At 40.2% G+C, this 27246-nt stretch overlaps 2 protein-coding genes across 3 annotated transcripts in view; one reads left to right on the top strand and one right to left on the bottom strand.

Annotated features, from left to right (window-relative positions):
• The window catches only part of itgb1bp1 (integrin beta 1 binding protein 1), a 49626-nt gene extending 36679 nt beyond the window's left edge, over window positions 1-12947 (top strand). The window contains exons 5-7 of one of the 2 annotated variants that reach the window (XM_068022421.1): window positions 1175-1267; window positions 6870-7019; window positions 12837-12947. In XM_068022421.1, coding sequence (XP_067878522.1) covers window positions 1175-1267; window positions 6870-7019; window positions 12837-12908 — 315 coding nt within the window. In that variant the 3' untranslated portion in view covers window positions 12909-12947. The remainder of the gene's footprint in view (window positions 1-1174; window positions 1268-6869; window positions 7020-12836) is intronic. The other variant, XM_068022432.1, reaches the window with a different exon arrangement.
• A 1201-nt stretch (window positions 12948-14148) lies between these two features.
• LOC137356728 (arf-GAP with SH3 domain, ANK repeat and PH domain-containing protein 2-like) overlaps window positions 14149-27246 on the bottom strand; it is a 234595-nt gene continuing 221497 nt past the window's right edge. The window contains exons 25-30 of the mRNA XM_068022455.1: window positions 24288-24446; window positions 22135-22327; window positions 21641-21708; window positions 19454-19560; window positions 18414-18536; window positions 14149-16712 (exon numbers count right to left, since the gene is read on the bottom strand). Of these exons, the coding sequence (XP_067878556.1) occupies window positions 16638-16712; window positions 18414-18536; window positions 19454-19560; window positions 21641-21708; window positions 22135-22327; window positions 24288-24446 (725 nt within the window). The 3' untranslated portion in view covers window positions 14149-16637. The remainder of the gene's footprint in view (window positions 16713-18413; window positions 18537-19453; window positions 19561-21640; window positions 21709-22134; window positions 22328-24287; window positions 24447-27246) is intronic.

Genomic DNA, 27246 nt, shown 5'->3' with positions numbered 1-27246 from the left:
AGACTTGTATCCACTGGAGTTTAGAACAGTATGAGGCGACTTGATTGAAACATAAGATTCTGAGGGGTCTTGACAGGGAGGATGTTTCCTCTTGTGGGAGAATCTAGAACTAGGGATCACTGTTTAAAAATAAGGTGTCGCCCATTTAAGACGGAGATGAGGAGAATTTTTTTCTGTCAGAGGGTTGAGAGTCTTTGGAACTCTTTTCCTCAAAAGGTTGTGGAAGCCGAGTCTTTGAATATTTTTAAGACAGCGGTAGATAGATTCTCGATAAGCAAGGGGGTGAAAGATTATTGGGAATAGGCGGGAATGTGGAGTTTGAGGTTACAATCAGATCAGCCAGGATCTTGTTGAATGGCAGAGCAGGATCGTATGTTAAGTGAGTGAGCAAGAAGGTGGCAGATGGAGTATAATGTGGGGAAGTGTGAAATTATCCACTTTCGAAGGAAAATAGAAAAGCAGAAATTTTTTTTAAATGATGAGCGACTAGGAAATGTTGGTATTCCGAGAGACCTGGGTGTCCTTGTACATGAATCACAAAAGTTAACATGCAGATACAACAAGCAATTAGGAAAGCAAATAGTGTGTTATCCTTCATTACAAAGGAATAGGAGTATCAGAATGAAGAAGTCTTACTGCAATTGTATAGGGCATTGTTGAGGCCATACCTGGTGTACTGTATACAATTTTGATTTCCTTACTTAAGGAAGGATATTCTAGCCTTGGAGGGAGTGCAACGAATGTTCATTAGATTGATTTCTGGGATGAGGGGATTGTTCTATGAGGAAAGATTGAGTAGACTGGGCCTATGTTCCCTGGTATTTAGAAGAATGAGAGGCGATCTCATTTAAACATATAAAATTGATAAGGGGCTTAACAGGGTAGATGCTGGGAGGATATTTCCCCTGGCTGGGGTGTCCAGAACTTGGGTTCAGTGTCTCAGAATAAGGGATTGGTCATTGAGGACCTGCCATCAGAACATCAGAGTTCAGGTCACAGACCTGAAATGTTAATTTTGTTTTTCCTTGCCACAGATGCTGCCTGACCTGCTGAATATTTCCAGCATTTTCTGTTTTTATTTCAGATTTTCAACATCTGGAGTATTTTGCTTCCATATATTTTACAGTTTGTAAAATAGCAGATTCCTCTGTAGTGCATGTTCTTTCTGTTATAGCAATATGGAAAACTACCTTTTACACCATCAGAAGAGGAGAGTATTTTATGTGTCTCCAAATATGGTATCAAAGTTGCATCTTCGGATCAATTTGTGAGTACTATTAATGTTTCCTTTTAATTTTGCTATGATGGTGAGGAACTTTAAAACGTGCTATGTCAAATGATGATTTTTAATCCACTGGCTGGAAACCTGAACTGAACTTAAAAACAGATAAAAGGTGACTTGCTGCTGGCAGCTAAAGATGGCTACCCCAATTTGTATCATTGTACTTTCCACATTCCAATGCATTGAGATAGAGAGAGCATGTCTGTGCAGACCCATCAAGGACAATGACCTGGGGAATCTGAGTGAACCACCTATCCTGTTCCCATTAGCAAGACGTCAAGGCCATTACCTGAATATTCAACTGGTAGAGATGAACCACTCGAACCTAATCACCTGAACAATGGGACCCTAGCTGTGAGAAGGGAATTCCTAGACATGGACTGATTAAGTTTCAAGAAGGAATACACACTAGTAACCACCATGCTTGAATTACTGGGTGATGGTCATGTGACATGCCTACCCTTCGTGTGTTTAAGCTGGTGTTTTCTCTGCATTAAGGAGACAAGTAGCTGGACACTGATGAGAGAAGACCCAAATGGGATCCCTCCTTCCTTTCTCTCTCTCCAATCCACCTTGCAAGCTTCGAACCCTGTCTGCTGACAGTGACCACCCAGGGATTCCCCTGCTACAGACAGAGACTCCCTGAAGGAAATCAGCCACACTACTGTCTCTGGGAGAACCACCAAATCAGCCATTCACATCTACAAATTGGAAGCCTTCGGACCACCGAATGCAGCCTGAAGCCAGCTGAGTCACCAACTTCTACAGATTGTAAACCCCTTTTATTTCCCTGGACTCTAATTTGACCAATCTATCCTTGCCCACTCTGTATTTGTGTGTGTGTGTGAAAGTTGGAGCGTAATTTGTTATTTTACTTAGATCAGTTTAACCACAATAAAGCTAACCTCTTTCTTTGTTAAACTCGAGCAAATCTCTCTGATTATTCTTTTTATGATCATGGCATGTAAACAGTTAAACGGTCACAGAACTGGCAAGTATATCTACTTCAAAAAGAAATAAACCTGTTACGATCAAACAGAGAGGGAAAAGAAGGAAGCCCTTTGACCGCTCCTTACCTGATCGTAACACTCCATTTACAATTAAAGAACATGAGCAATATTTTCATTGATGGAGATTTGTTAATCGTATTCCTTTTCTGTAAATTGTGAATCCTGTCTAGCTCCACAGTTGTATCATTTATTTGAAAGTAATATAATGCACAGTTGCACAATGCAATACTTGCACAGTTCAAGTTATCTTTCTGAATTCTAACATGATCATTTAAAGGAATCAGTGTCCCATTCTGCATGGAACAATATTACAGTATTCAAATGGACCTCACCAGAAGCCAGGACTTTTTTAATAACTCTTGTGAAGTGGCATTAAATCCTCAGAAGTAATTCCTAAGGAGGGTAATGGAACAACGCACAGTAGAAAGTTTGTATACATTCAAATTTATCGCACTTCAGTTATTGTAGAATTTTTTGTTGTTCAGACATAATCATTTCTTTCTGTAAAATCTTTAGTTTGTGCATAATACCTGCCATTTGGAAGTGTTTGTCAGAATAGCACAAGACAATTTTATTCCACTAGGATTACTGCAAGTAGGAAAACTGTTGATCCTCATAATGCATATATTTGCTAAATGGAATTATTAAATGTACAACCTCCAAATCAGTAGGTCAGAGGATCTGCTGGGAAAAAGAGTTGCTAAATTAATATTTTATTTTAGTCTTCAGTGGTGGAGCAGGATATAGTAATCGAGTGGTGCAGCACTCAGAGGTCATGAGTTCAAATCCCATGGCAAGCTTTAGAATTGAATTCAATATTTTATGGGCTTCAAGGAAGCACACCCAACTAGTTCTACATATAACTCTAGTCTCACACTATGTAGTTAATTCTTCACAGCCTCGGGACAACTAGAGGTAGGCAATAAATAGTGCCTTATCAATGGCACCCGTAAAAAGAAATGCTAGAGGTACAGGGCGAATTAGTAATTTGTAAAGGATTTATAGATGTCACCATAGAGAAAAATTATAATATAAAATAATGATACAAATTTTCAGGCCCAAGTAAGTTTCTACCCAGGGAGGTATTTAAAGAAGTAGGTGACAAAATTGGGGATGCATTAGTTTGCTGATCTGATAATGATACTGAAGTAATGGAAGATAGCGAATGTTACACACTGATGCAAAAGGGGGACATATGGTAGTATTATGACCGAGGTGGGAGGAGTGCACTGTTAATTTAGTCCCACTTCTCCACAGGTCACAATATATATTTAAATTTTCCCATTTACCGATTCGGTCAATCAGATACTCTGTTTTTCCCCAGAATAAAGCACACCAACCAGGTTTCTTTAATAAACAAAAAAAATTATCCGTTTATTATAAACCATGTCTTAACCAATAATGAAGTAAACATACACGTGAATTGAAATATTTAAAGCCCCTTATTTTTATCCTAGCCCTAACACACACACACGCTCACATACACAGCTGGTTAACCAGGTAAAAAAAGGGATTTGTTTACAGCTGTTAGAAAGAAATAGGAATAAAAACTTAGACTGAAGAGAAGGTATGGAAGTCCTTTGTTTTGGCGAGGTGTCCTAAAGGTAAATAGGTGGCTGCCACTAGGAATCTTCTGAGAACAGTTCTTTCCAGGTGATGTTGATGAACAGTCTCGGTCAGCTTTCATGAAATGCAGCTACAAAAGGCTTCACATAGGTCGTACATCAGGTGTGCAGCAACAAAGGTTTCAATCTCTCACATTCAATGCAAACATGCAGGATTTCTTCAAATACAGGAGGCAACAGCACAACTTGATGCAGGGATTTTTCAAAGAGAGAGGGATATCAGCTCTCTTCTCCTGGCAGGTCAGGAAGCAAACTTCTTTCTGTTCTCAGCCGAACACCCACTTGCCTTTTTTAACAGTTCAAAATGAAACAAAAACCTTTCCAGAGGCAACCATGAATCTTGGTTTGTAAACATCCCTTTCAAAGTCACAAGCGCAAGCCCCCTGCTGAGTTATTTGCAAATAGATGCTTTCCAGTAAGATTTGTTTCCTGGTCAACCCTCAACTGGTCATAGGGCAAAAAATTGGTTTTCACTGTTTTTCAGGTGTGGGGATCACAAATTTGGTGCTATCATCTCAGTTACCTGATTGTAGTATAGGGCCGTGCATCTGCCAGCAGCAAGTGCTAATAATATGTGGTGCAGCCAGCCTTCTGTTCTTAAAGGTTGTCTGTCCTTAAAAGGAAGCTGCACTGAGTTACAGGAGGCAGCTACTGAATGCCATTGTTGCAGTTCTAAACAAGGAAAAGGAGGCTCCAGTATCATGGATGAGGCGCTGGAGGTCTTATTGGTGAAGGAGAGACACCATTGGTTCTGTAGGTCCCAGGAGACCGTCAAGGACAACTCTCAGAAGAGACTGGGAAAAGATGGCCAGGGACGTCAGTTCCCAGCTCCAGGAACGAAACACCTGGCAGCAGTGTTGTAAAAAGTGTAATGACATTATGCGAATGGTCAAGGGTCAGTGAAATGTATCTTCATATGACATCATATACTCATTGCTTCACCAACCTCTCACACTGATCAATGCAATACATCCCCATCACTCACTCAGCACCAGTCCTTTGCACTCAGGGATAACATCTCACTCTAAAACAATTACCAGTACTGCCAGCCTCACACCCACTTCTGCCCTTTCTCTTGCAGGACAGGGTGGCACACAATGGAAGAGCAGAGCTTCCAGGGATAAGGATGCCTAAAGCTCCTGAGCCCTATGGAGAAGATGATCTCCATATCATGGAGCTGGCTGTGACAATGCCTATGGCATCAATGTCACTGAGAACATTCAGGAGGACGGTTTGTTCCTGCCTTAGGCCCCTCCTCAACTGCCAGCTCACATCCTGCGATCTGGCATGCTGAGCAAGCTGCAGATGGTGTCACCCTGGAGCTCTCGTTTTCCGCCCCAACCTCCTGCTTCTGATTTTCTGCTTTCAAATATTGAAGAGAGAGCAGCAGCACAGTACTGAAGAGGTCCCGTCACTTGATCTGACACTTGTAGCTACCAGCTCAGATAGTGACATTGCACATACTTGCTAGTTACTGGGCACGAATAGGCTGCAGCCAGGCCAGGGGTATTGGATGGATCTTGTGCTAGCTCACTAGAAGGTGAGGTTGCAGAAGAGTTCTACTACAGGGGACACAAATGAAGACCTCAATGGGGCAGCGTAAGGAGAACGCTGATGGGAATGCAGACCGAGATGCTGGGTGTATTGGCTGCCTGCCTGACAGCCTCCTGTTGAGGAGCATAGGGAAGGCAGCTCTAAGTTGGCAGACAGCATTGCGCAGAGCTTACCCTCTCCACAGCCTCTGATCCATTTCCCTGTTGTGCTGCAGTCCTCATGCCTATTACAGCTTTTGTGTGGCAGTTTAGTAGAATGAGGTGATCCTATTGAAATATAAGATTCTGAGGGGACTTAATAGGGTAGTTGCTGTGAGGATGTTTCTCTTGGGGGAATCTAGAACTAGGGGCCACTGTTTCAAAATAAGGGGTCTGCTATTTGAGATGAGGAGGAATTTCTTCGCTGAGCATCTTTAATCTTTGGAATTCTTTTCCCCAGAGAGCACTGGAAGCTGGGTCATTGAAAATAGTCAAGATTTATGGGGGGCAGGCAGGAAGGTGGAGTTAAGGCAACAATCAGGTAATCCATGATCTTATTGAATGGCACAGCAGGCTTGAGACGACAAATGGCCTCCTCCTGCTCCTATTTCTTATGATCTTATGGACAGGTCACATACTCCTTTACACTCCTTGTGAGAATGCAGCAACACTTTCCAGAAACACTCCAGAGTACTTTCAGATACTCTGCAATTACCTAAGTTCTTCAAAATTACCTTTCCAATTTGCCGGGCCTCTCTTGTGTTGAAGACTTAATCGTTGGTGAGTGGCATGCAAAATTGTTGAATGGACCTGTCGCCCAAATTTGGAAAATAGTGTCATAACAGCCAATAGGGCTCTGTGATGTCTTGTTGGGACCACTTCAGTTGCTTCTGGCGCTGACGGGGAATGCCCGTGCAAGTGCTCTTCAGATAGTGTGCTGCGTGGAACCTCAGGAGAGCAATTGGCTTCCATAGCACCATCTCCAGCAGCACTACTGCTTTGAATTTTACACCCATAATCTTTTAATTAGAGCTAAGCCAGGAAGAAAATCTCCTTCAGCTAATGGGTTATGAACATGTGGAATACAATTGTCAGAAGGTATCATATGCAAAATTAATTGAGGTGCCTAATAGGGAGATAGACGATTGGGAAGGAAAGCTTGCATGAGATATATGGTGGTAGGCATGCATAACACAAAGGAAAAGGCATTTCAAACAATTATTGCTACCATGACTATTTTAAAAAAAGGGCAGAGCAGGCTTGATGGACCAAATTGCTTACATCTATTCCTATGTTCTTCTCAAACATTCCACTAAAAAACTCATGTCACAGGTTTAATTAAAAAAAAAACTCTGCTCTTCTATCACCCAAATGCATGTAATGCAATAAATTCTATTAACTTTTTTTTCTTTTTTGGCAGGACATTTTGCACAGACATCCATTGTATTTGATAGTGCGAATGATCTGTTATGATGATGGCTTAGGAATGGGAAAAAGCCTCCTTGCTATAAAAACCACCGATGCAAACCAGAATGAGTATAGCATCTGTGTATATCAATGCAATAGCCTGGTGAGAAATGGTTTGGTAACAGTCATTTGGTTTCTCTCTCTCGTTTTAACATTTGACCATATAACCTCATTTTTAGGAATGGTTTGGCACCTCAACCATTAAATCAGCACAGGAACCACAGGTTTCATCAACTGCTTCTACCAAGTGAAAGTTTTGTCCTTACTAGCATTATGGTATACTCTTTTTGTTTGTACCACATTCATTGAACAGATGACTGAAGTGTGTGCTTTGAATGATTGTCACATCAGTAGCATTTTTGGTTGGTTTTAAACTTTACATGTTAGAGGTTCTTAAAAGGGACAGTTTAATATTGTGTCCCTTGAACGGCTTCTGTGTCACTTCCTCTCCATAACTGTCTCTAAACCTGAACACTGAATCATGGACATTTACAAGAGGACTCCATGTTGTCTGCAAGTTGACTTTATCCCACCATAAGGCTGTAGACTTTAAGTTTAACTGTTTCATATCATCTCCTCTTTGTCCTCTGTTTATGATCAAGCTATCGCTGTAATCTCTACGTAATCTGAATTCCCACTATGCTTGTTTGTGTGCACGGTTTTACTTCTGTTCTGAACAAGAACCTGTACTTGTATCCCCTTCTGCTTCCTTTCTCTTATCAAAATATGCCACATTTCATTTGTCCTCTCCTACTAATTTGCCACCTACCCCCCCCCCCCCCCAGCCCTCACTATTCATCTGCCTTCCTACTGTGCCTCCTTTGTTGCAGTGTTGAAAAAGCTGAGTTACTCTGTGTCTCTCAGTATTCTCTGAAGAACTGATTGTGGCACGTATTGCTGCCTCCTTAGAAGCAGCAGCCCGAACAGTCCTGCCCTTCTCACCCAGAACACCTACTGGGAGGCTGAGCTCCTTCCCAATCTGCTCACCCTACCCACACTACTGGCAAATCAACAGTCACTACCCCTCCCCTTCCACATTTCATTCCAGAAAGTCAAAATAGGGCCCTTCCCATCCATAATCTTATTGTGGATGTTTGCAGTGATATGTTGCCTTTGATTGCAACTTGGATCACTTCTGAGAACACATTACCCCTTATTGAAGTCTCTTGTCCCACCCCCGCTTTACTTGCTTAAAACCTATTACGTTTCTAATATTTGCCAGTTTTGATGAAGGATCACTGACCTGAAACGTTAACTCTGCTTCTCTCTCCACAGAGGCTGCCAGACTTGCTGAGTATTTCCAGCATTTCTTGTTTTTATTTCAGATTTCCAGCATCTGCAGTACTTTGCCTTTATTTTATTGAAGTTTCTTTGTCTGGTTTCATTTGTCTATCTATTCTTTTGGCATTTTTTTGAGGCACCTACCTCAATTCCACTGTCTCACCTCCCTTTAAAGCCCTCAAACAACAAGCCACACCCTTAAGTAAAACGTGAAAGGTAGCCAAACCATGGCTTACAAGGGAAATTAGAGATAGCATTAGATCCAAGGAAGAGGCATATAAATTTGCCAGGAAAAACAACAGACCTGAGGATTGGGAGTAGTTTAGAATTCAGCAAAGGAGGATCAAGGGATTGATTAAGAAGGGCAAAATAGAGTATGAGAGCAAGCTTGCGGGGAACATAAAAACTGACTGTAAAAGTTTCTATAGATACGGGAAGAGAAGAAGATTGGTGAAGACAAATGTAGGTCCCTTACAGTCAGAAACAGGGGAATTTATTACAGGGAATAAAGAAATGGCTGACCAACTAAATGCATACTTTGGTTCTATCTACACAAAGGAGGACACAAATATCATACCAGAAATGTTGGGGAACACAGGTCTTAGTGAGAGAGAGAGAGGAACTGAAAGAAATCAGTACTAGTAGAGAAATGGTGTTGGGGAAATTGATGGGATTGTAGGCCGATAACTCCCCAGGGCCTGATGGTATGCATCCCAGAGTACTTAAGGAAGTGGCCCTAGAAATAGTGGATGCATTGGTGGTCATCTTCCAAGATTCTATAGACTCTGGAACAGTTCCTAAAGATTGGAGGGTAGCTAATGTAACCCCACTATTTAAAAAGGGAGGTTGAGAGAAAGCAGGGAATTATAGACCAGTCAGTCTGACGTCGGTAGTGGGGAAAATTCTAGAGTCTATTATCAAAGGTTTTATAGCAGAGCACTTGGAGAACAGTGGTAGAATCGGACAGAGTCAGCATGGATTTACGAAAGGGAAATCATGCTTGACAAATCTACTAGAATTCTTCGAGGATGTAACTAGTAGAGTTGATGAAGGGGAGCCAGTGGATGTGGTTTATTTGGACTTTCAGAAGGCTTTCGACAAAGTCCTACATAAGAGATTAGCATGTAAAATTAAAGCGCATGGGATTGGGGGTAGTGTATTGCGATGGATAGAAAATTGGTTGGCGGACAGGAAACAAAGTAAGGATAAATGGGTCTTTTTCCAAATGGCAGACAGTGACTAGTGGGGTACCGCAGGGATCGGTGCTAGGACCCCAGCTATTCACAATATATATATTAATGATTTAGACGAGGGAACTAAATGTAATATCTCCAAATTTGCAGATGACACAAAACTGGGTGGGAGGGTGAGTCGTGAGGAGATGCAGGGAGGCTTCAGAGTGACTTGGACAAGTTGAGTGAGTGGGCTAATGCATGGCGGATGCAGTATAATGTGGATAAGTTATCCACTTTGGTAGCAAAAACAGGAAGGCAGATTATCTGAATGGCTATAAACTGAGAGAGGGGAATATGCAGCGAGACCTAGGTGTTCTTGTACACCAGTCACTGAAGGTAAGCATGCAGGTGCAACAGGCGGTAAAAAAGGTAAATGGTATGTTGGCCTTCATAGCGAGAGGATTCGAGTACAGAAGCAGGGATGTCTTGCTGCAATTATACAGGGCCTTGGTGAAGCCACACCTGGAATATTGTGTGCAGTTTTGGTCTCCTTATCTGAGGAAGGATGTTCTTGCTATAGAGGGAGCGCAGCGAAGGTTTACCAGACTGATTCCTGGGATGGCGGGACTGACATATGAGGAGAGATTGAGTCTGGTTAGGATTATATTCGCTGGAGTTCAGAAGAGTGAGGGAGGATCTCATAGAAACCTATAAAATTCTAACAGGACTTGACAGGGTAGATGCAGGATGGATGTTTCCAATGGTGGGGGAGTCCAGAACCAGGGGTCATAGTCTAAGGGTACGGGGTAAACCTTTCAGGACTGAGATGAGGAGAAATTCCCTCACCCAGAGAGTGGTGAGCCTGTGGAATTCGCTACCACAGAAAGCAGTTGAAGCCAAAACATTGTATGTTTTCAAGGAGTTAGATATAGCTCTTGGGTCTAAAAGGATCAAAGGGTATGGGGCGAAATCCGGAACAGGCTACTGCGTTGGATGAGCAGGCTCGAAGGGCCAAATGGCCAACTCCTGCTCCTATTTTCTATGTTTAAGCTCCAGGTTATGTTTCTCCCCATTCTTTCTTTAGCCTTTGCATACAATGATGACTCATTCTTGTTGATTTCAATCTTCATCTTAGCCCTCTATGCTTTGAATCCACTGCCCTCCTTCCTATCTTTCTTAGATATAATCCCCCACATACTACATATTCACAGCCGTCCCCACAACCTCGTCATCTCGCTCGCTGACTAGATAATTTCTGACTAATTCCTGGTATCCCTCACCCCCTTCATTCTCAGATCCTTTGTGCCCATTCCTGGAAAAAAACTTTCCAAGTACTTAAAATCAAACTTTAGATCTCTCACTTCTCCTTTTGCCGTCAGAGCTTGTCTCAGACAGTTGTCCCATCTCCTGCTCCCTTGACCCCATTCCTGTTAAACTGGTGACTGCCCAGCTTCTCTTCCTGATCCTGTTAGCAGATGTTGTAAATAGTTTCGCTAATGAAAAAGTGTCTCTCTTTGGAAACTACTTCATCCCCTGCCACCTTTTCCTTGAGCATGTGCCACATCACCAATTTGAGCCCATCTCTCGTAATTGTTTAAAATCTCTGCAATCAAGTTCCCACCCCTTCCCCCACTTTCAACTCTTACACACTCTCTGCCTCACACACAGTACTGAAATGGCACCAGAGTCTCAAAAAGAAATTATTTGTGACTATGGTGAATTATGCTTCTTCATCCCTATCTAGCATGCTGCTGATTAGCAGGAGGGCAACTTATAGATCCTTGGGTCACTCCAGAGATAATGGTTTGGGAGCAGGAGGTGAAGCCATTGCTGGATAGGTTCTCGCTAAGATTGACTAGGCAAGAGTGGAACCAAGGGAGGGCAATGCTTCCGAGCTGGACAATGGTGTGGTTAACTGTATCCAAAGCTTCAGAGGAGGGAGTGCACTAGTCATAGAAGATTTATTTGACTTTGATTAGGGCAATTTCAGTGCTGTGACAGTGGGATTTGGGTGTCTTTATATAAGAAACAAAATTAACATGCCGGTACAGTAAGCAATTAGAAAGGCAAATCATATGTTGGCCTTTATTGTAAGGGGGTTGGAGTACAAGAATAGGGATGTCTTGCTGTAATTTTACAGGGCATTTGGTGAGAGCACACCTGGAGCACTGTGTACAGTTTTGGTCTCCATACCTAAGAAAGGGTATGTATACTTGCTGTAGAGGTTCAACAAAGGTTCACTAGATTGATTCCTGATGAGGGGTTGTCCTATGAGGTGAGGGATTCTCTAGAGGTGAGAAGAATGAGGGGTGATCGCATTGAAACATAAGAATCTGAGACATGTCCCCCTGACAAAGCTATGCTGACTATCCTTGATTAATCCTTGTCTCTCCACGTGGCGATTAATCCTGTCCCTCAGAATTTTTTCAATAGTTTCCCTACTACTGATGTTAGACTCACTGGTCTGTAATTACCTGGTTTATCCCTACTACCTTTCTTGAATAATGGTACCACCTTTGCTGTTCTCCAGTCCCCTGGCACCTCTCCTGTAGCCAGAGATGATTTGAAAATTTGTGTCAGAGCCCCTGCAATCTCCTCCCTTGCCTCACATAGCAGCCTGTAATGCATCTCATCTGGGCCTGGGGATTTATCCACTTTTAAGCCCGCTAAAACCGTTAATACCTCCTCCCTTTCAATGCTAATTTGTTCAACTATATCACAATCCCCCTCCCTGATCGCTACACCTACATCGTCCTTCTCCATAGTGAACACAGATGAAAAGTGATCATTTAAAACCTTACCTACGTCCTCTGGCTCCACACAGAGATTGCCACTTTGGGCCCTACTCTTTCCCTGGTTATCCTCTTGCCCTTACTATACTTACAAAACACCTTGGGATTTTCCTTTATCTTGCCCGCCAGTGTTTTTTCATGTCCCCTCTTCGCTCTCCTAATTACTTTAAGTATCCCCCTACACTTTCTATACTCTGCTGTTTTCAGCTCTCTGAATCTGCCATAAGCCTCCTTTTTGTTCCTTATCCAATCCTCTATAACCATTGCCATCCAGGGTTCCCTGGACTTATTGGTCCTACCCTTCACCTTTACGGGAACATGTTGGCCCCAAACTCTCTATTTCCTTCTTGAATCACTCCTACTGGTCGAATGTAGACTTTCCTACAAGTAGCTGCCTGCAGTTCACTTTAGCCTGATCCTGTTTAATCATATTGAAATTGGCCTTACCCCAATTCAGTACCTTTATTTCAGATCCATTTTTGTCCTTTTCCATAACTACCTTAAATCTTGGAGTTATGGTCACTATCCCTGAAATGCTCCCCCCACTGACACTTCTACCACTTGTCTGGCTTCATTCTCTAAGATTAGGTCCAGTTCCGCCCCTTTTCTTGTAGGACTTTCTACGTTAAGTAGACATTGTGATTTGACTAATCCAATCCTTCTATGTTGCAGGATCAAGCTCAAACAATCTGCAAAGTTTTGTCCACTGCTTTTGATTCAGCGCTTTCCTCAGAGAAATCCTGATATGATTGTTATCTAAACAATAAATTTGATAACTTATAATGTAGATTCTTTGGTCATTTCCTTATATTTGACTTCTTTCAACTAACATTGCTGCCTTAGGACTGTGACCTAACAAAGTGCTCCAAATTCTGAGATCTGAAGTTGCCAACATTTCAATATTTTCAGTAAAATGAGAAGTAATGGACTGTTTGCTGTGAAATTGGAGACTTGCACAATACCAACAGTGTTAAGTATAATACATCACTCTACATCAATTGCAGAATGATTGCAGTTTCAATTATCCTCATAGCTCTGTGAAGCAGACGTAAGTTTACTGTAGGATCAAAGAAAATACAAGTTTCAGAAAATGTAATTAAACTTGTAGCTACCATGAGCACTGCTTTGTACAGCAATAATTCTTAGTAAATATCAGACCAATAATGAATTTCGGTAACCTTACACTGCATTGTATAAAACTGAATCTGTGTATACACCTCAACACGAACAGTAGCAGTTCAAATAAACAAGTTAATTATAAATGCTGCCTTTTCAATTCAAATATTTTTAACAAATATTGTATAGCTCAATATTTCTAAAGTAAATATCATTGCATTTCTTGCCCTTTCAACTAAGAATGCAATGAAGTAGCATCCTCTTAGTTAAACACAATTTTACTACAATTTACTTACCAAATTGAATTTAAGTTGCAACAAATACAGAAAAGTGAACTGCGGTACTTCCTCTTAATATTGTTTGCCAGAGGTGACAGAATATTGTGTAGCCTGCCATCAACCAAACAAAAAGTATTTTTTATTTGAATGATCATAGAAAGGATAAGTCCTTCCATTATGACCTGAAAGGCGGAAAACAAGTGAGGTAGTAAATAACCTTATAAGGACCCAGGTTCAATCCCTGTCAATGCTAAGTTAGCTGATCTTCCCCAGGTGACAGTATAGGGGAGGAAGCACTACAGTTGGAATCAATACTCCTAAATTAAGGAGGGGACTATCAACTGGGCTTCCTCCTGATTATTATCCAGTAACCCCTAGTAGAATTACATGTGGAAATCTGATGAGAACAACTTCAATTGTGGTACCAACAGTTATATAGACTGCCAGTATTGTCCTGGCTCACATATGAAGAATGGTTCAGCTATTAAGTGACGAGGAAACTATACCCCAGAAATGTGTCAGTGCCTTCAAGGCAGGATAAAAATCAATACAAGAAAAGGTTTGGAAACAATTTTTGTTTATACTGTTGAGTACCAAAATCACAGTTCTGATAGTTTGGAAATAAACAAGACAAGTAAACAATTTAATATTTTGAAAATCAAGTAATAGTGTATGTATACATTGGTGTTAAATAATTAAGTGATAACTGCATTTCGTGCAGCATAGAAAACAAACCAGCAGCCACTATAGTATTAGAGCAGTTTATGTATTTCATCTCCCAAATGTACTCGACAAAAAAGACTCATACAAACTATTATTCCCAGCCTGGAAACTATTTATTGACTCAGTTGAAAATTTAGCACAAGTGTCATGAATTAAATTTCAGATTTATTTTAACCTACAGATATAAAGCTTTGTGGAAGTATTTAAAACTAGATGGTACTTTATTAGATATTGAATATTTTTGTAGAACAAGATTAACAAGAACATGCTGGTAGTGATCATCTGCTGGGATTCTACTTAAGTGCATAGTATTTTTCTGTTTTCCTCATTGAGGGTCAATTCTTTAAATTGATCCCACTTCAAATTGGGAGTATATTCAAAATACAGTTTTACATTTTCATCCTTGACTGTTTTAATTTCAAAATTTAGATAGTCTGGGCTTATTTTAGTACTAAAAGTGCACAATATGACACTTTAATCGCATCCTCTAAATCAGAAGAGTTGAACAGAGGAATTTTCTTGGGCAATTAAGTGGATAAATATGTGGGTCTCACAAATTTACACTTTAATAGAATGGAATTGATCTGAACCAAATCTACTGATTAACAAAATGATTGTTAACAATTATAGCAGCCTTATCTTAATGCAACAGGATATTTAAATACACAGATTTTAAAACTTAAGATTTCGTACAGTATTTCATCAGATGCTCACTATTCCTTCACAAATAGCGAATTCATTAGGCCTTATCTTCAAAGTCTGTACAAAAAAACCCTGCATTGTTGAAGCAGGCTATGCTTTAATAACTATTACATTTGATTAACTCCAATGTTAAACTGGGATATACAATGCATTACACATGCTCTAATTGTCAAATCAATGCAATGAAATGCAAAGGTATTAGAGGATTTAGCATTTACAATATATATATATATATATATACACACACACACACACAGTTGCTCCGCAACAAACACCTAGCTTGTCATATTTGTATCCATTTTACACCATGTCTTAAAAAGTTTTTTCTGCTCTAAGTACCAGTCGCAGATGACGACAGTAGATGGCACCAGTTATCCTGTCCACAGATTTTTATGGTCCTTTTAATCACTCATAGAAAGTAATAATCCTGAATGATGTCAACATCTTCAGTATTAATTCACATTACATACAAGAATTAATAAGTTCTATTTTTTCGACAATAATTACAGCCACATTTAGTTAAAAGTGAGAGGCTACAATTTTTAAATTTACTGCTAACTCAAAATATTTTTCAATTTTTTATTCCTATATGTTGGAAGCCAGACTGACAATTTTTTAAAAAACAAACAACTTGACCACTTATGTAACAAATCTAAGACTTTCAAAAGAATAGCTCTTCAATAACAGACCAGCAACTTCATTGCAATAAATGTGTTTGAGATGAAAATTTACTATAAATGATTTGCATTAAGTGTGTACCATTTTTCATTTATTTTTAACAATAGTTTTAAATTCTGTTCTTAGTAATAAAAAGAATCAACAATTCTGTGAAGAACTTTAAAAAATAAAGTCTGCAACAAATTTTGAATATTTTTGCAAACTGATTTAGCTATTCAAACACTATTTTGGTTAAACCATTTAATGCAACCAAACACTAACTGCAGACAGTACAAAATGTAATGAGGACCCCTAATAACTATCTGAATTTCCATCACTAACTCTCCCTCTTTTGAACAACAGCCATTGGGGTTGTTAATGCTGTTCATTAGCTGCCTTTTGAAAAATATTCATATTTACAATACTTAGGTCCTGTGATCATGAATGAATTTAGGGAAATTTAATTGGAAATTACAGTATTTAAATAAAAGTCAATGTGGAAACGATGGTACTATTTTAGTGTTATAGTAGTATTTTAAGGCTTTAAGAAAGTTATGAAGATTACCCAAACAGCATGCTTACTAAATTCATTACCTGATTTATGGAATCAGCAGTTTTTGATCAGTACTAGTGTTCTCCAGCTTTGCTCCATTGTTAATGCTACATACTTGCAAAAGTTTTGATTTTCTACATGTTTTTGACAGTGACATAAGCTATTGACTATTCATGAACAATTAGCATTTTTACCATTTCCAAGTACCTACATGCACCATAGCAAATTGACAGACATGAAAAGTCCACAATTTATAATGAATCTCCAGTTGTACAGAAAGTGCAAATACTTTAACAAGAATACATATTTAAGAACTAGTTACTTATAACATTTTCCAGCTAAGGAGTGATGTGTCGATCGAGGTAAACACAGATGCTTTCCTTGCTGTCTGATGGTATGGTACCATGCTCCAGATTGTTTTTTTCTTAACTTCTTAAAGCGAGCTCAGTCAGCAATGAAGTGCACAAAGGTCACAGGGAATACACCCCTTCGCTTTGGGTCTCCTTCAATGTGGCCAATCTATAGAAAAACAAATATTTCAATATATTGAGAATATGCTGCTCACGTAATAATTGTCTGTGTTTTTAATCACACAATCACTACATTTTTTCCCTGCGTTATCACTTGTGTTAAACAACTATCAGGCAGTAAATTCCAAGTTTTTAATCTAATCATGGTATTGGGCGGCGCAGTGGTTAGTACTGCAGCCTCACAGCTCCAGGGACCCGGGTTCGATTCTGGGTACTGCCTGTGCGGAGTTTGCAAGTTCTCCCTGTGTCTGCGTGGGTTTTCGCCGGGTGCTCCGGTTTCCTCCCACATCTAAAAGACTTGCAGGTGATAGGTAAATTGGCTGTTGTAAATTGCCCCTAGTGTAGGTAGGTGGTAGGGAATATGGGATTACTGTAGGGTTAGTATAAATGGGTGGTTGTTGGTCGGCACAGACTCGGTGGGCCGAAGGGTCTGTTTCAGTGCTGTATCTCTAAATTAAAAAAAAATAGTCATTAAAAATGAAGCACAAAAATTAGAGTGAAGTTCTTGATATCCATAAAAAAAGTGCAGGTGTAAACTTGTTTGGAGGAGCATTATTCAGTTTTTATCTCATATACTGATTGCCCATGCCCTCCAAATCCATGGCACAAGTTTCTCAGCAAGGTATGTGCACTTTGCATCATTGCTTTTGTTAAAGAACCTGCATGACTATATTAATACAAAATAGCAAATTCAAATTATGCAAGTATTTATAGATGCCCAATGACATTGCAATACATAGTCCTATAATGTAGTATCAGATTACAAAGTATTACAGTATGAGATCTTAATTTTCATTTCTTCCCTTCATCCAAGTCATCTGTCTTCAGTTCCTCCACTCCATCAACACAGAAAATACACAACTCTCAATTAACAGGGTAAGATTATCCATCACCTCAAAAAGCATGCCTGAAGGGATCTTAGCTGGCATCATCCAATTTAATAGAATTCAAATATAGTGGAGACTCATCTAAACTTCCGAAAGTCCAAGGGGCTTGATCGTTTATGGCAGACAACTGGTTTAGCCATTCGCTGCCAGATCTGGATAAACCATATAAAGCACTATTGAGTCCTGCTCTCTTCTACTCACTATTCCAGGATCATCCTGGAATGCAAAAGTAACTCCGGCTTCTTTTCTGCACTACAAAACGTCTTCTTAAACCCCTCTCCCCTGCCTCCTACGCCCTCACTTCCAACAAGTGCAAGGAACACCGGGACTTTGTCATCAACATCACCATCATCTGTTCAGCTGCTACCGTCCTGCCCACTAGGCCAAACTTCCCCTAAAGGATCCCTCCTGCCCTAGACCTGTACTTGTATTTCTTTCTCCAGTTTTCTTCATCTCGCTTGACGCTCTCTCTCTGCTCATCTTGCCCATGAGGCCCACCTCTTGCTCCCTGGATCCTAATTTCAGCAAGCTGCTGACCATGCAAGTTCCCTTCCTGGCCCCCATGTTAGTTGACATCGTTAACGGCTCCCTTTTCTCAGGCACCGATGATAATTTAAAGTAGTCCCCTGAAGTGAAAGTTAGACTGACATTTCATCACGCATGTGATTATCTCAAATGTATTCTGATGGAAGTGCAGAGGAAACAAAGTTAGATCTGAACTGTTTGCCAATGCCAGTTAGAAAGTGATTTTATGATTCTGTAACATAATCTTGACAATGTTATCAAATATTTGCACCACTTACCCACCATTCTGGATCTTCCTCACCATCGACAATAATAATCTCACCCTCTGAGAAAGTGAGTTCATCGGGGTTATCTGCACTACAGTTATAAATTGCTTTCACGCGTCTTGGTTTTGATTTCAACTGAAATAATAGAAAACAAAAGAAATATCACAGAACAAAGCAGGCCACAAATACAAATAGAATTATGAATGCTCCAGGTTGAATTGAATAAATGGCTACCTGAAAAAAAACTTTATACTTCTAAAGTTTAAGGTTCAACATTCTTAAAGCAAACATTCATATGTACATTAATTTTGATGATATAACTCAAGAATGCACAAATCATGGTACAACTTCAATAATGCTACATATTCCAAATGGTAAAGTCTGACAAACTAGCATACAACACATATTACTAGTATTAAGTTCCCATCTGTCAGCTCCGCATGAATGATGGGACTGAATGAATTCAAGCACTCCACTGTTTTTGGTTCTGAACTAGCCTGACTACGTCAGTCACTTGTATCCTCTTCTGTGGCAAAGGCTGGTTTAAATGTATAATTTGTATCAATTTAATTTGCACTTGTATTGAAGGATGATTTCTTACATGACTTTGTAGAAACATACAATTAAAATTCTATTCTCGAGTTGAGATTTTCTTCTATTACTAAACACCTTTGCACACTAACCCTAGTCTATTCCTTCAATTGTCAGTGGTGGTTTTCAACGGGATTTCAAGTAGCTTGCAACATAAGTCTTGATAATGGTCTTTACATGCTGAACACAAGTAAAAAAACAAGATAGAAGACATACATGTGTGAATTTTAAGGAAGTTTTTTTTACAAAATAATGGGAGCTGTTTGATAAACTACTCCTTTGTTCATTGACAGGTAAATAGTATTAAAAATTAAATTAGCTTGAGATTAATTTGCTACTGCAGATAAAAAGGTAATTTTTTTTTTTAAAAGAGCAAAGTTTGACTGGAAAGAAACCAAAGATTTTTGAAATCTTTAAAAAAAAAATCTGTTTTAGTAGTTGTCCAATACATACATACATACCAATTGAGACTTTCGTGGCATTGGTGCTGGGGCTCTGTTGAGATTTGCAGAATTAGGTGCATGTCCAGGTTTTTTTGGTGTGGCATCCGGCCCCAGGAAAGCATCTCCTATTGGAATGTGAACAAATAGTAACTCTCAGTGAAATGTTGAGCGAATAAGTTTGAAACAATTTTAAATTTTTCTATCTTGCTTTCTGGCAAGAGTTTATAACAACAAACTTGCATTTATATAGCATCTTTCACCTGCTCAGGGTCCCAAAGCATTTCACAGCCTTTTTGAAATGTAGTCAGTATCATAATGTAGGACAATCTGTCTGCACACGTAAAGATCCCACAAACAGTAATTTGTATGAGATAATCTATTTTGAGGGATAATTGTTGGCCAGGACACTGGAAGAACTCCTCTGCTCTTCTTTGAATTATACCACAAGGATATTTTATGTTCATCTGAGAGGATGGTTTAACATTTCACCCAAATTACAACACCTCTAACAGTGCAGCACTTCCTCATAGTATTGCACTGAAGTATCAGCCTAGTTATTTGTTCCAAGTTTCTTGAGTGGGTCTTGAACCCATGATGTGACTCAGAAGTGAGAGTGCTCCCATTAAGCCATATATACGGATTTAGAGTGCCTGCATTAAAGTAGTTTGAAAGTATGGATGCAGTGCCTGACAATGCTTACTGTAGAGACACAGATGTAAAAGATGGGCACTTGACAGGGTTCAAATGTGTACCATCACCCAAGCAGAAGCCACCACCTTTAGTGAGAAAACTGGAAGGGTTGGGAACTTGTAACTCTTTCTAAATATATATTGTCGCAACATATGAAAAAAAGACAAATCCAATCCGGCCAATTACTGCCTCATCAGTCTACTCACAATCATCAGCAACGTGATGGAAGGTGTCGTCGACAGTGTTATCAAGTGGCACTTACTCAGCAATAACCTGCTCACCAATGCTCAATTAGGGTTCCGCCAGGGTCACACAGTTCCTGACCTCATTACTTCCCTGGTCCAAACATGGTCAAAAGAGCTGAATTCAAAGAGGTGAACTGAGAGCGACTGCCCTCGACATCAAGGCAGCGTTTGACCGAGTGTGGCTTCAAGGAGTCCTAGCAAAATTGAATTCAAGGGGAAATCGGGGAAAAGCTCTTCACTGGTTGGAGTCATACTAGCACAAAGGAAGATGGTTGTGGTTGTTGGAGGTCAATCATCTCAGTCCCAGGACATTATTACAGGTGTTCCACAGGGTAGTGTCCTAGGGCCGACCACCTTCATCAATGAACTTCCCTCCATCATAAGGTCAGAAGTGGGGATGTTCACTGATGACTGCACAATATTTAGCACCATTCGGAACTCCTCAGATACTGAAGCAGTCTGTGTCCATATGCAGCAAGACCTGGCTGATAAGTGGCAAGCTACACATGTGCCAGGCAATGGCCATCTCCAACAAAACAGAATCCGGCCATCGCCAACAAAAGAGAATCCAACTATCTACCCTTGACATTCAATGGCATTACCATTGCTGAATCCCCCACTATCAACATCCTGGGGGTAGCCATTGACCAGAAACTGAACTGGACCAGTCATATAAGTACTGTGGCTACACGAATAGGTCAGAGGCTGGGAATTCTGCAGCGAATAACTTACCTCCTGACTCTCCAAAGCCTATCCACCGTCTACAAAGCACAAGTCAGGAGTGTGATGGAATATTTAAGAAGCTCGACGCCATCCAGGACAAAGCAGCCGCTTAATTGGCACCCCATCCACCATCTTCAATATTCACTCCCTTCACCACCGATGCACATTAGAAACAGTGCACTGCAGCAATTCACCAAGGCACGTTCTACGGCACCTTCCAAACCCGCGACCTCTAGCGCCTAGAAGGACAAGGGCAGCAGATGCATGGGAGCACCACCACCTGCAAGTTCCCCTCCAAACCACACACTATCCTCACTTGGACCTATATCGCTTTTCCTTCAGTGTTGCTGGCTCAAAATCCTGGAACTTCCTTCCTAACAGCACTGTGGGTGTACCTACACCACATGGACTGCAGCAGTTCAAGAAGGGAGCTCACAACCACCTTCTCAAGGGCAATTAGGAATGGGCAAAAAGTGCTGGCCTAGCCAGCAACACCCACATCCAGGGAAAGAATAGTTGAGTTGCTGATAAAAAAAAGTTTATTCACCTGATTGCAGTGATTGTACAGATCCAGGTACTGTCGATGTTCTTTTAACTGAAGATGTTCGATCAGAACTGTGAACAGATGACAAAGATGTTCTAAAATTAGCACAAAAATGTATTCAGTCATAATATATTATTTAGTTACTTTATGGAATTATTTTGGGTCAAAAAAATTCTCCCTAACCACTTCACTTCCCACAGATTTGTTCAAGCTGAGGAAGTGGGATCTTAGATGGCCAAACAGAATTTCTCGAAATCCATAGCACCAGAATTAACTGATTTGCTATATACAGGAAATATGCTGTGACTGAGAACTAATAAAACTCACTACAGAACTCTATATCCCTTTCATGCAACTCTCTCAAATATTATCAAAGGTTTTACCACCACAATCCAGTCATCGTGTCATTCACCATATTTTAGTTATATATGTACATTGTCAATGCTGAAGCTAAAGAAAGATTATAGTCACAAGCTGCAGATATAAAAATCTATTACCTGGATGTTGATTTCTGCTGTGAAATGCGAAGTGGTGGCTGTGGAGGCAGTGGTGGTGGTAGTGGTTTTTTATTCTGAGCAGCTTGCTGTGAGGAACCTTGTTGCTGCTGCTGGGGTTGTGGTTGTTTTATCTGCAGACTCATTGCTTCAATAACACTACTCGTTTTTGCTACTGGAGTTGGTGGCGAAGTGGCTGAAAGAAAAAAACATAACCTAAAGACAAAATAAAGTCTAGGAGGATATGCAGCATCCCTAACAGTTAGCATAGTTTCTTTTGGCTGCAGGTAGACTCCCAGGCTAGTACGAATTTGCAAGCCCATTATTTTAAATACAGCTTCTCTGGGACACTCTATATCAAAGAGGCCATAGAGTGGCATAGCAGGGATGAAGACTCAACTAAAAGATTTCCATGGAGATAATAAAATCAATGTTTTGTATAACAGTACACATAATCCTTGTAACTTTTTTTAAAAATCCCTTATAAAATGGGGAAGTTCTTGAAACAATAAGTACTCCGTCTGAGCATCACTTCCACTTTAATAGGTCAACTGTTTGGTTAATTTTCCCCAGGCATTTAGTTCCACACACAACCTTCATTCTGTCATGAGGAAGTGAAGGTCTTGTCACATTTAAATGTCAAAATCAATAGAACCATAATGGAATGATTTATTATATACAGGAGATATTCTATGGGTAGCAATCTAATAATAATTTTCACATAAAAAAATTGTCCAAATACATGTCACAGTCATGAGGACAAAATACATGTGCAGCCAAAGAAAGAGATATGAGGAGAAATGGCCATGATTGAAGATGCAGGTTTTAGTGAGGGTCTTAAAGGAGGAGGGATTTAAAGCGAGAATTCCAAATGTGGGGCCGAAGCAGCTGAAGGCAGGACTGCCAATGGTGGAGCAAGGTACGTACAAGAGGCTAGAGTCTGAGGAACACAGCATTTGTAGGGTAGGGGTGTCGCTGTGATTTTAGAACTGGAAAAGATTACAGAGAGGAGGTGAGGCCATGAAGGGTTTTAAACACAGGGATGAGAATTTTACATTTGGAGCATCGAGCGACTGGAGACCAGTGAGGCCAGGTGTGATGGACATACTGCGGTGTAGGCAAAAAAGTATGTAAGATTCATCTTTCCAACAAACCAGACTGATTCCATCAGGATATGAAAATTTAAAAAAAGGGAAATATCTTACCTTTTTGATAATAAACTTGACAGATCTCGTCATAATTGATAAATAATTTGATAGAATATCAGTACCATAACCTGGTATTATGTGACATGCATTTAAAAACCAGCTGACATTTGTACACTGGTTTCTCCACACAGTGAAGTCACTCATTCAAGCAAGTCAGTTCATCATAGAGTGAAGGTAAGTGCTTAGTTTGATTGTGAAATGGAAACAAAATATATAGCAAGGATTCTCATCTTAGGTTGCATTTGAGCACCCACTAGCAGGTGGCTTTTGGATCACCACTGGCACATGCCATGGAAATTTTTATGTTGGCTCCCTATTGTATCAACTAAATCTGTGTGCACAGTTCAGCATGATATTTATGGAATTAAAAAAATTAACAAAATCCTATTGGAATGTCAGAAATGATATTAACTTGAAAACAGCTTAGAGTTTTGCATGTGTTTTTTTAAATGACTGCTAAAAGCAATATGTAACAAAGGCTCCCATTCAGCTGCTGGTAGGATGCCCAGTCCAAAACTAACTGTGATTAAGGCATTTATATATTTTTTGAAAAAGAACTGTGTTCAGAACAGTCTGCCCACAAGTGCACAAAACACTGCTCCCAAATACTTTGTACATATACAGCAAGCTGTCTGCAACTAACCATTTCACATATGCGCTGCTTTTCAAAAAAAATCCAGGAATAGTAAAATGGACTTTCTTTGATTCAACTTTCATTTCTCTAAATTAGCAGACTATCTTCCCAGGAACTGGACTGTAAAGTTTAAAACATAATCAAATGTGTCTAAACAATGTTGGATCACATTAGGAACGGCATAATTAAGAAAAAGGGAAAAGAAAATCTCATTTTAATTAATTACAGCGCCAGTTGATTCAAATGTCTATATATGAAGTGAAATATAAAGAGAAGTTGACCAAAATGTTACAGATGAATAACCAGAAACATACTTGCTGTTGCTGATGTTACCCGGACTGGTGGTACAGGTGGATGAAGGTTTGGTGGGTCTGAAGCAGACCGTTGCCTGCTTGCAGTATCCATTCCGAGTGACGCAGGCTTCCAAACACTGCACAAAGTGGTCGTCTGAATACCAGGAACTGAAGATTGGACTAAAATCAAAATGCGGACAAAACAGACTCAGATTGCATATCAACCTTTGCTATAGAATTTTTATAAACTGCTAACTTCATCAACAACGTCTTTGCATATAAAATTAATTTCTGTACCAACATACTAAATTTAACTTAACACAGTTTACAGAATGCGCGTTGCGAGGCGGCTAGTTTGCATAGTCTCATATCCTAATTACACAAGGACACCAGAAATGGCACCAGTCTCAGGATATTTATTATTCTTTTAACAATCTTCACAGAAAATAGACTATTCCCCTAGTTGTGGAAATGAAAATGCACCTGCCCTTTTAAATTTTAATCACACCTAAGGAACCTTCCTCATTCAGCTGTGTGTATACCTTGCATCATTCTGGAAAAAACACATCAAGTTTATTCTATAACTGACAGCACATATAGATGTGATGAGTGCATGGATAATTCTTAGCCATTTTGTACTGTTCCTTCTTTAATTTTTTTTCAAGTTACTGGACCAGAAGAAAACATCCAAAGTTTATTTTCTGTAGGTTTTGCAAGGCTTTTAAGGAATGAAATGACTGATATTAATAGCACTTTATATCTCAGGATGTCCAAAAGCACTTTACAACCAATGTGGTTATCTCGAAGTGCAGTTATTGCCTGTGTAGCAGCCAATATGCATACAGCAAAGTACCACAAACAGCTAAGCAATGAATAACCAATTTATCATATTTTGGTGGTATTGGTTGAGGGAGAACTGTTGATGAGGAAAACCTTGTTCATTTTGAATAGCGGGGCCAGAACTCTGAACCATTGACTCAGAGGTGAGAGTGCCACTGAGCTAAGCTGAAGCTTAGCCAAGCTGATATTGTAAGGTTTCCCATCTTAATACAACTTTCCTTCTACTGATAATCTATTCAGCTGCTTCTCACCCTTCCCCTAGCCCACTGGGCCAAACTTCATCTACAATTCCCCCTAGCCTAGATCTGAACTCACATCTTTCTCCAATTTCTCTATCTCCCCTCATGCCGAGTTCAGCTTGTCCATGAAACCCACCTCCTGCTCTCTCAATCCTATTCCCACTAAACTGTTGACCACTCAAAAAAGCCAACCCTTTACCGCTCTGTCCTTGGAAACTACCGCCCCCATCTCCAACCTCCCTTTCCTTTCCAAAGTCCATAAACATGTTGTCACCTCCCAAATCTGTGCCCATATTTCTTGGAACTCCATGTTTGAATCCCTGCAATTAGGTTTCCACCCCTGCCACAGTACCGAAACAGCTATCAAAGAAACAATTGACATCCTATGTGACTATGACAAAAGGCAACTTTCCCTCCTCATCTTTCTTGATCTGTCTGCAGCCTTTTTGACAAGGTGGAGTAAATCATTCTCCTCCAGTGCCTCGCCATCATCATCCAACTTGGTGAGACTGCATTCACCTGGTTTCATGCGCATCAACTGAATCATAGTCAGAGAATCACTTGCAACATCATCTCTTTCCACTTCTGAACTGTTACCTCTGGTATCCTTGGCCACTTCCTATTTCTCATCTACATCATCTGAAAATGCAATGTCAGTTTCCACACGTACGCTGACGATACCCACCTCAACCTCACCACCACCTCTTTTGACCCCTCCACAGTCTCCAAGTTGTCAGGCATCCAGGACTGGATGAGCAGAAATTTCCTCCAACTGAATACTGGAAAGACATTGTGTTTGGTCTCCGCCACAAGCTTTGTTCCCTAGGCATCAATTCCAATCCTCTCTCTAGCAACTGTCTGAGACTGAAACAGACTATTTGCAACCTTAGTGTCATATTGACCCCAAAATAAACTGTTGACCACATATCCACACCTTCACTAAGACTGCCTATTTCCATTTCTGTAACATCGCTAGACTCCACACTGCCTCAGTTCAGCTGCTGCTGAAAACCTCAGCAATACCTTTGTTACCTCAAGATTGACTATTCAAATGCACTGTGGCCGGTCTCCAATCTTCCACTAAACAGAAATTTGAAGTCATCCAAACCTCTGCTGCCCATGTCCTAACTCGCATCAAGTCCCATTCATCTATGAGCCCTGTGCATGCTGACCTACATTGGCTCCTGGTCAAGCACCACCTCGATTTTGTAATTCTCATCTTTATTTTCAAATCCCTCTATGGCTTTGCCCTTCCCTATCTCTGTAACCTCCTCCAGCCTTACAACTCTCCAAGATATCTGCGTTGCTCCAGTCTGGCTTCTTGAGCATCCTTGATTTTAATTGCTCCACCATTGGCAGGCATGTCTTCAGCTGTCAAGACCCTATGCTTTGGAATTCTCTCCCTAAACCTCTGCACCTCTTTACCACTCTTTCCTCCTTTAAGACTCTTCTTAAAACCTGCCTCTTTGACCAAGCTGCTCCCTGCTCACCTTCTCCAATATCTCATGTGGCTGAATGCCAAATTATGTTCAATAACACTCCTGTGAAGCACCTTCAGATGTTTTACTAAGTTAATGGCACTATATAAACACAACTTATTGTTAGTGTTGTGCATTAGCCCACTCAGACTTGCATAGGTTTAGTGTTTGTCAAACTGGGTTGGCCCTAGTTTATGTGAGGTTGCAAGATTTGCACTAATCATCAGAGATCTTTCACAGTGACAGATACTCAATTATTATTCTACTTGTGAAGTTACAATGTCCAAGCTATGAACTCTGTTCCAAACTCAGTTTGAAACAGTTCAATGAAAGGCTGTTGTTACGACCAGGTGAGAAAGGGGTCTAGGGTTCCCTCTCAGCCTGCATCTGGTCTTACTGTAACAGGGTTTAATTTTAAACACA

The sequence above is a fragment of the Heterodontus francisci genome, chromosome 3 (assembly GCF_036365525.1).
Source record: "Heterodontus francisci isolate sHetFra1 chromosome 3, sHetFra1.hap1, whole genome shotgun sequence".
Lineage (NCBI taxonomy): Eukaryota > Metazoa > Chordata > Chondrichthyes > Heterodontiformes > Heterodontidae > Heterodontus > Heterodontus francisci.
The sequence above is the reverse complement of the archived record's forward strand: the minus strand, read 5'-3'. Positions and strand labels throughout refer to the sequence as shown.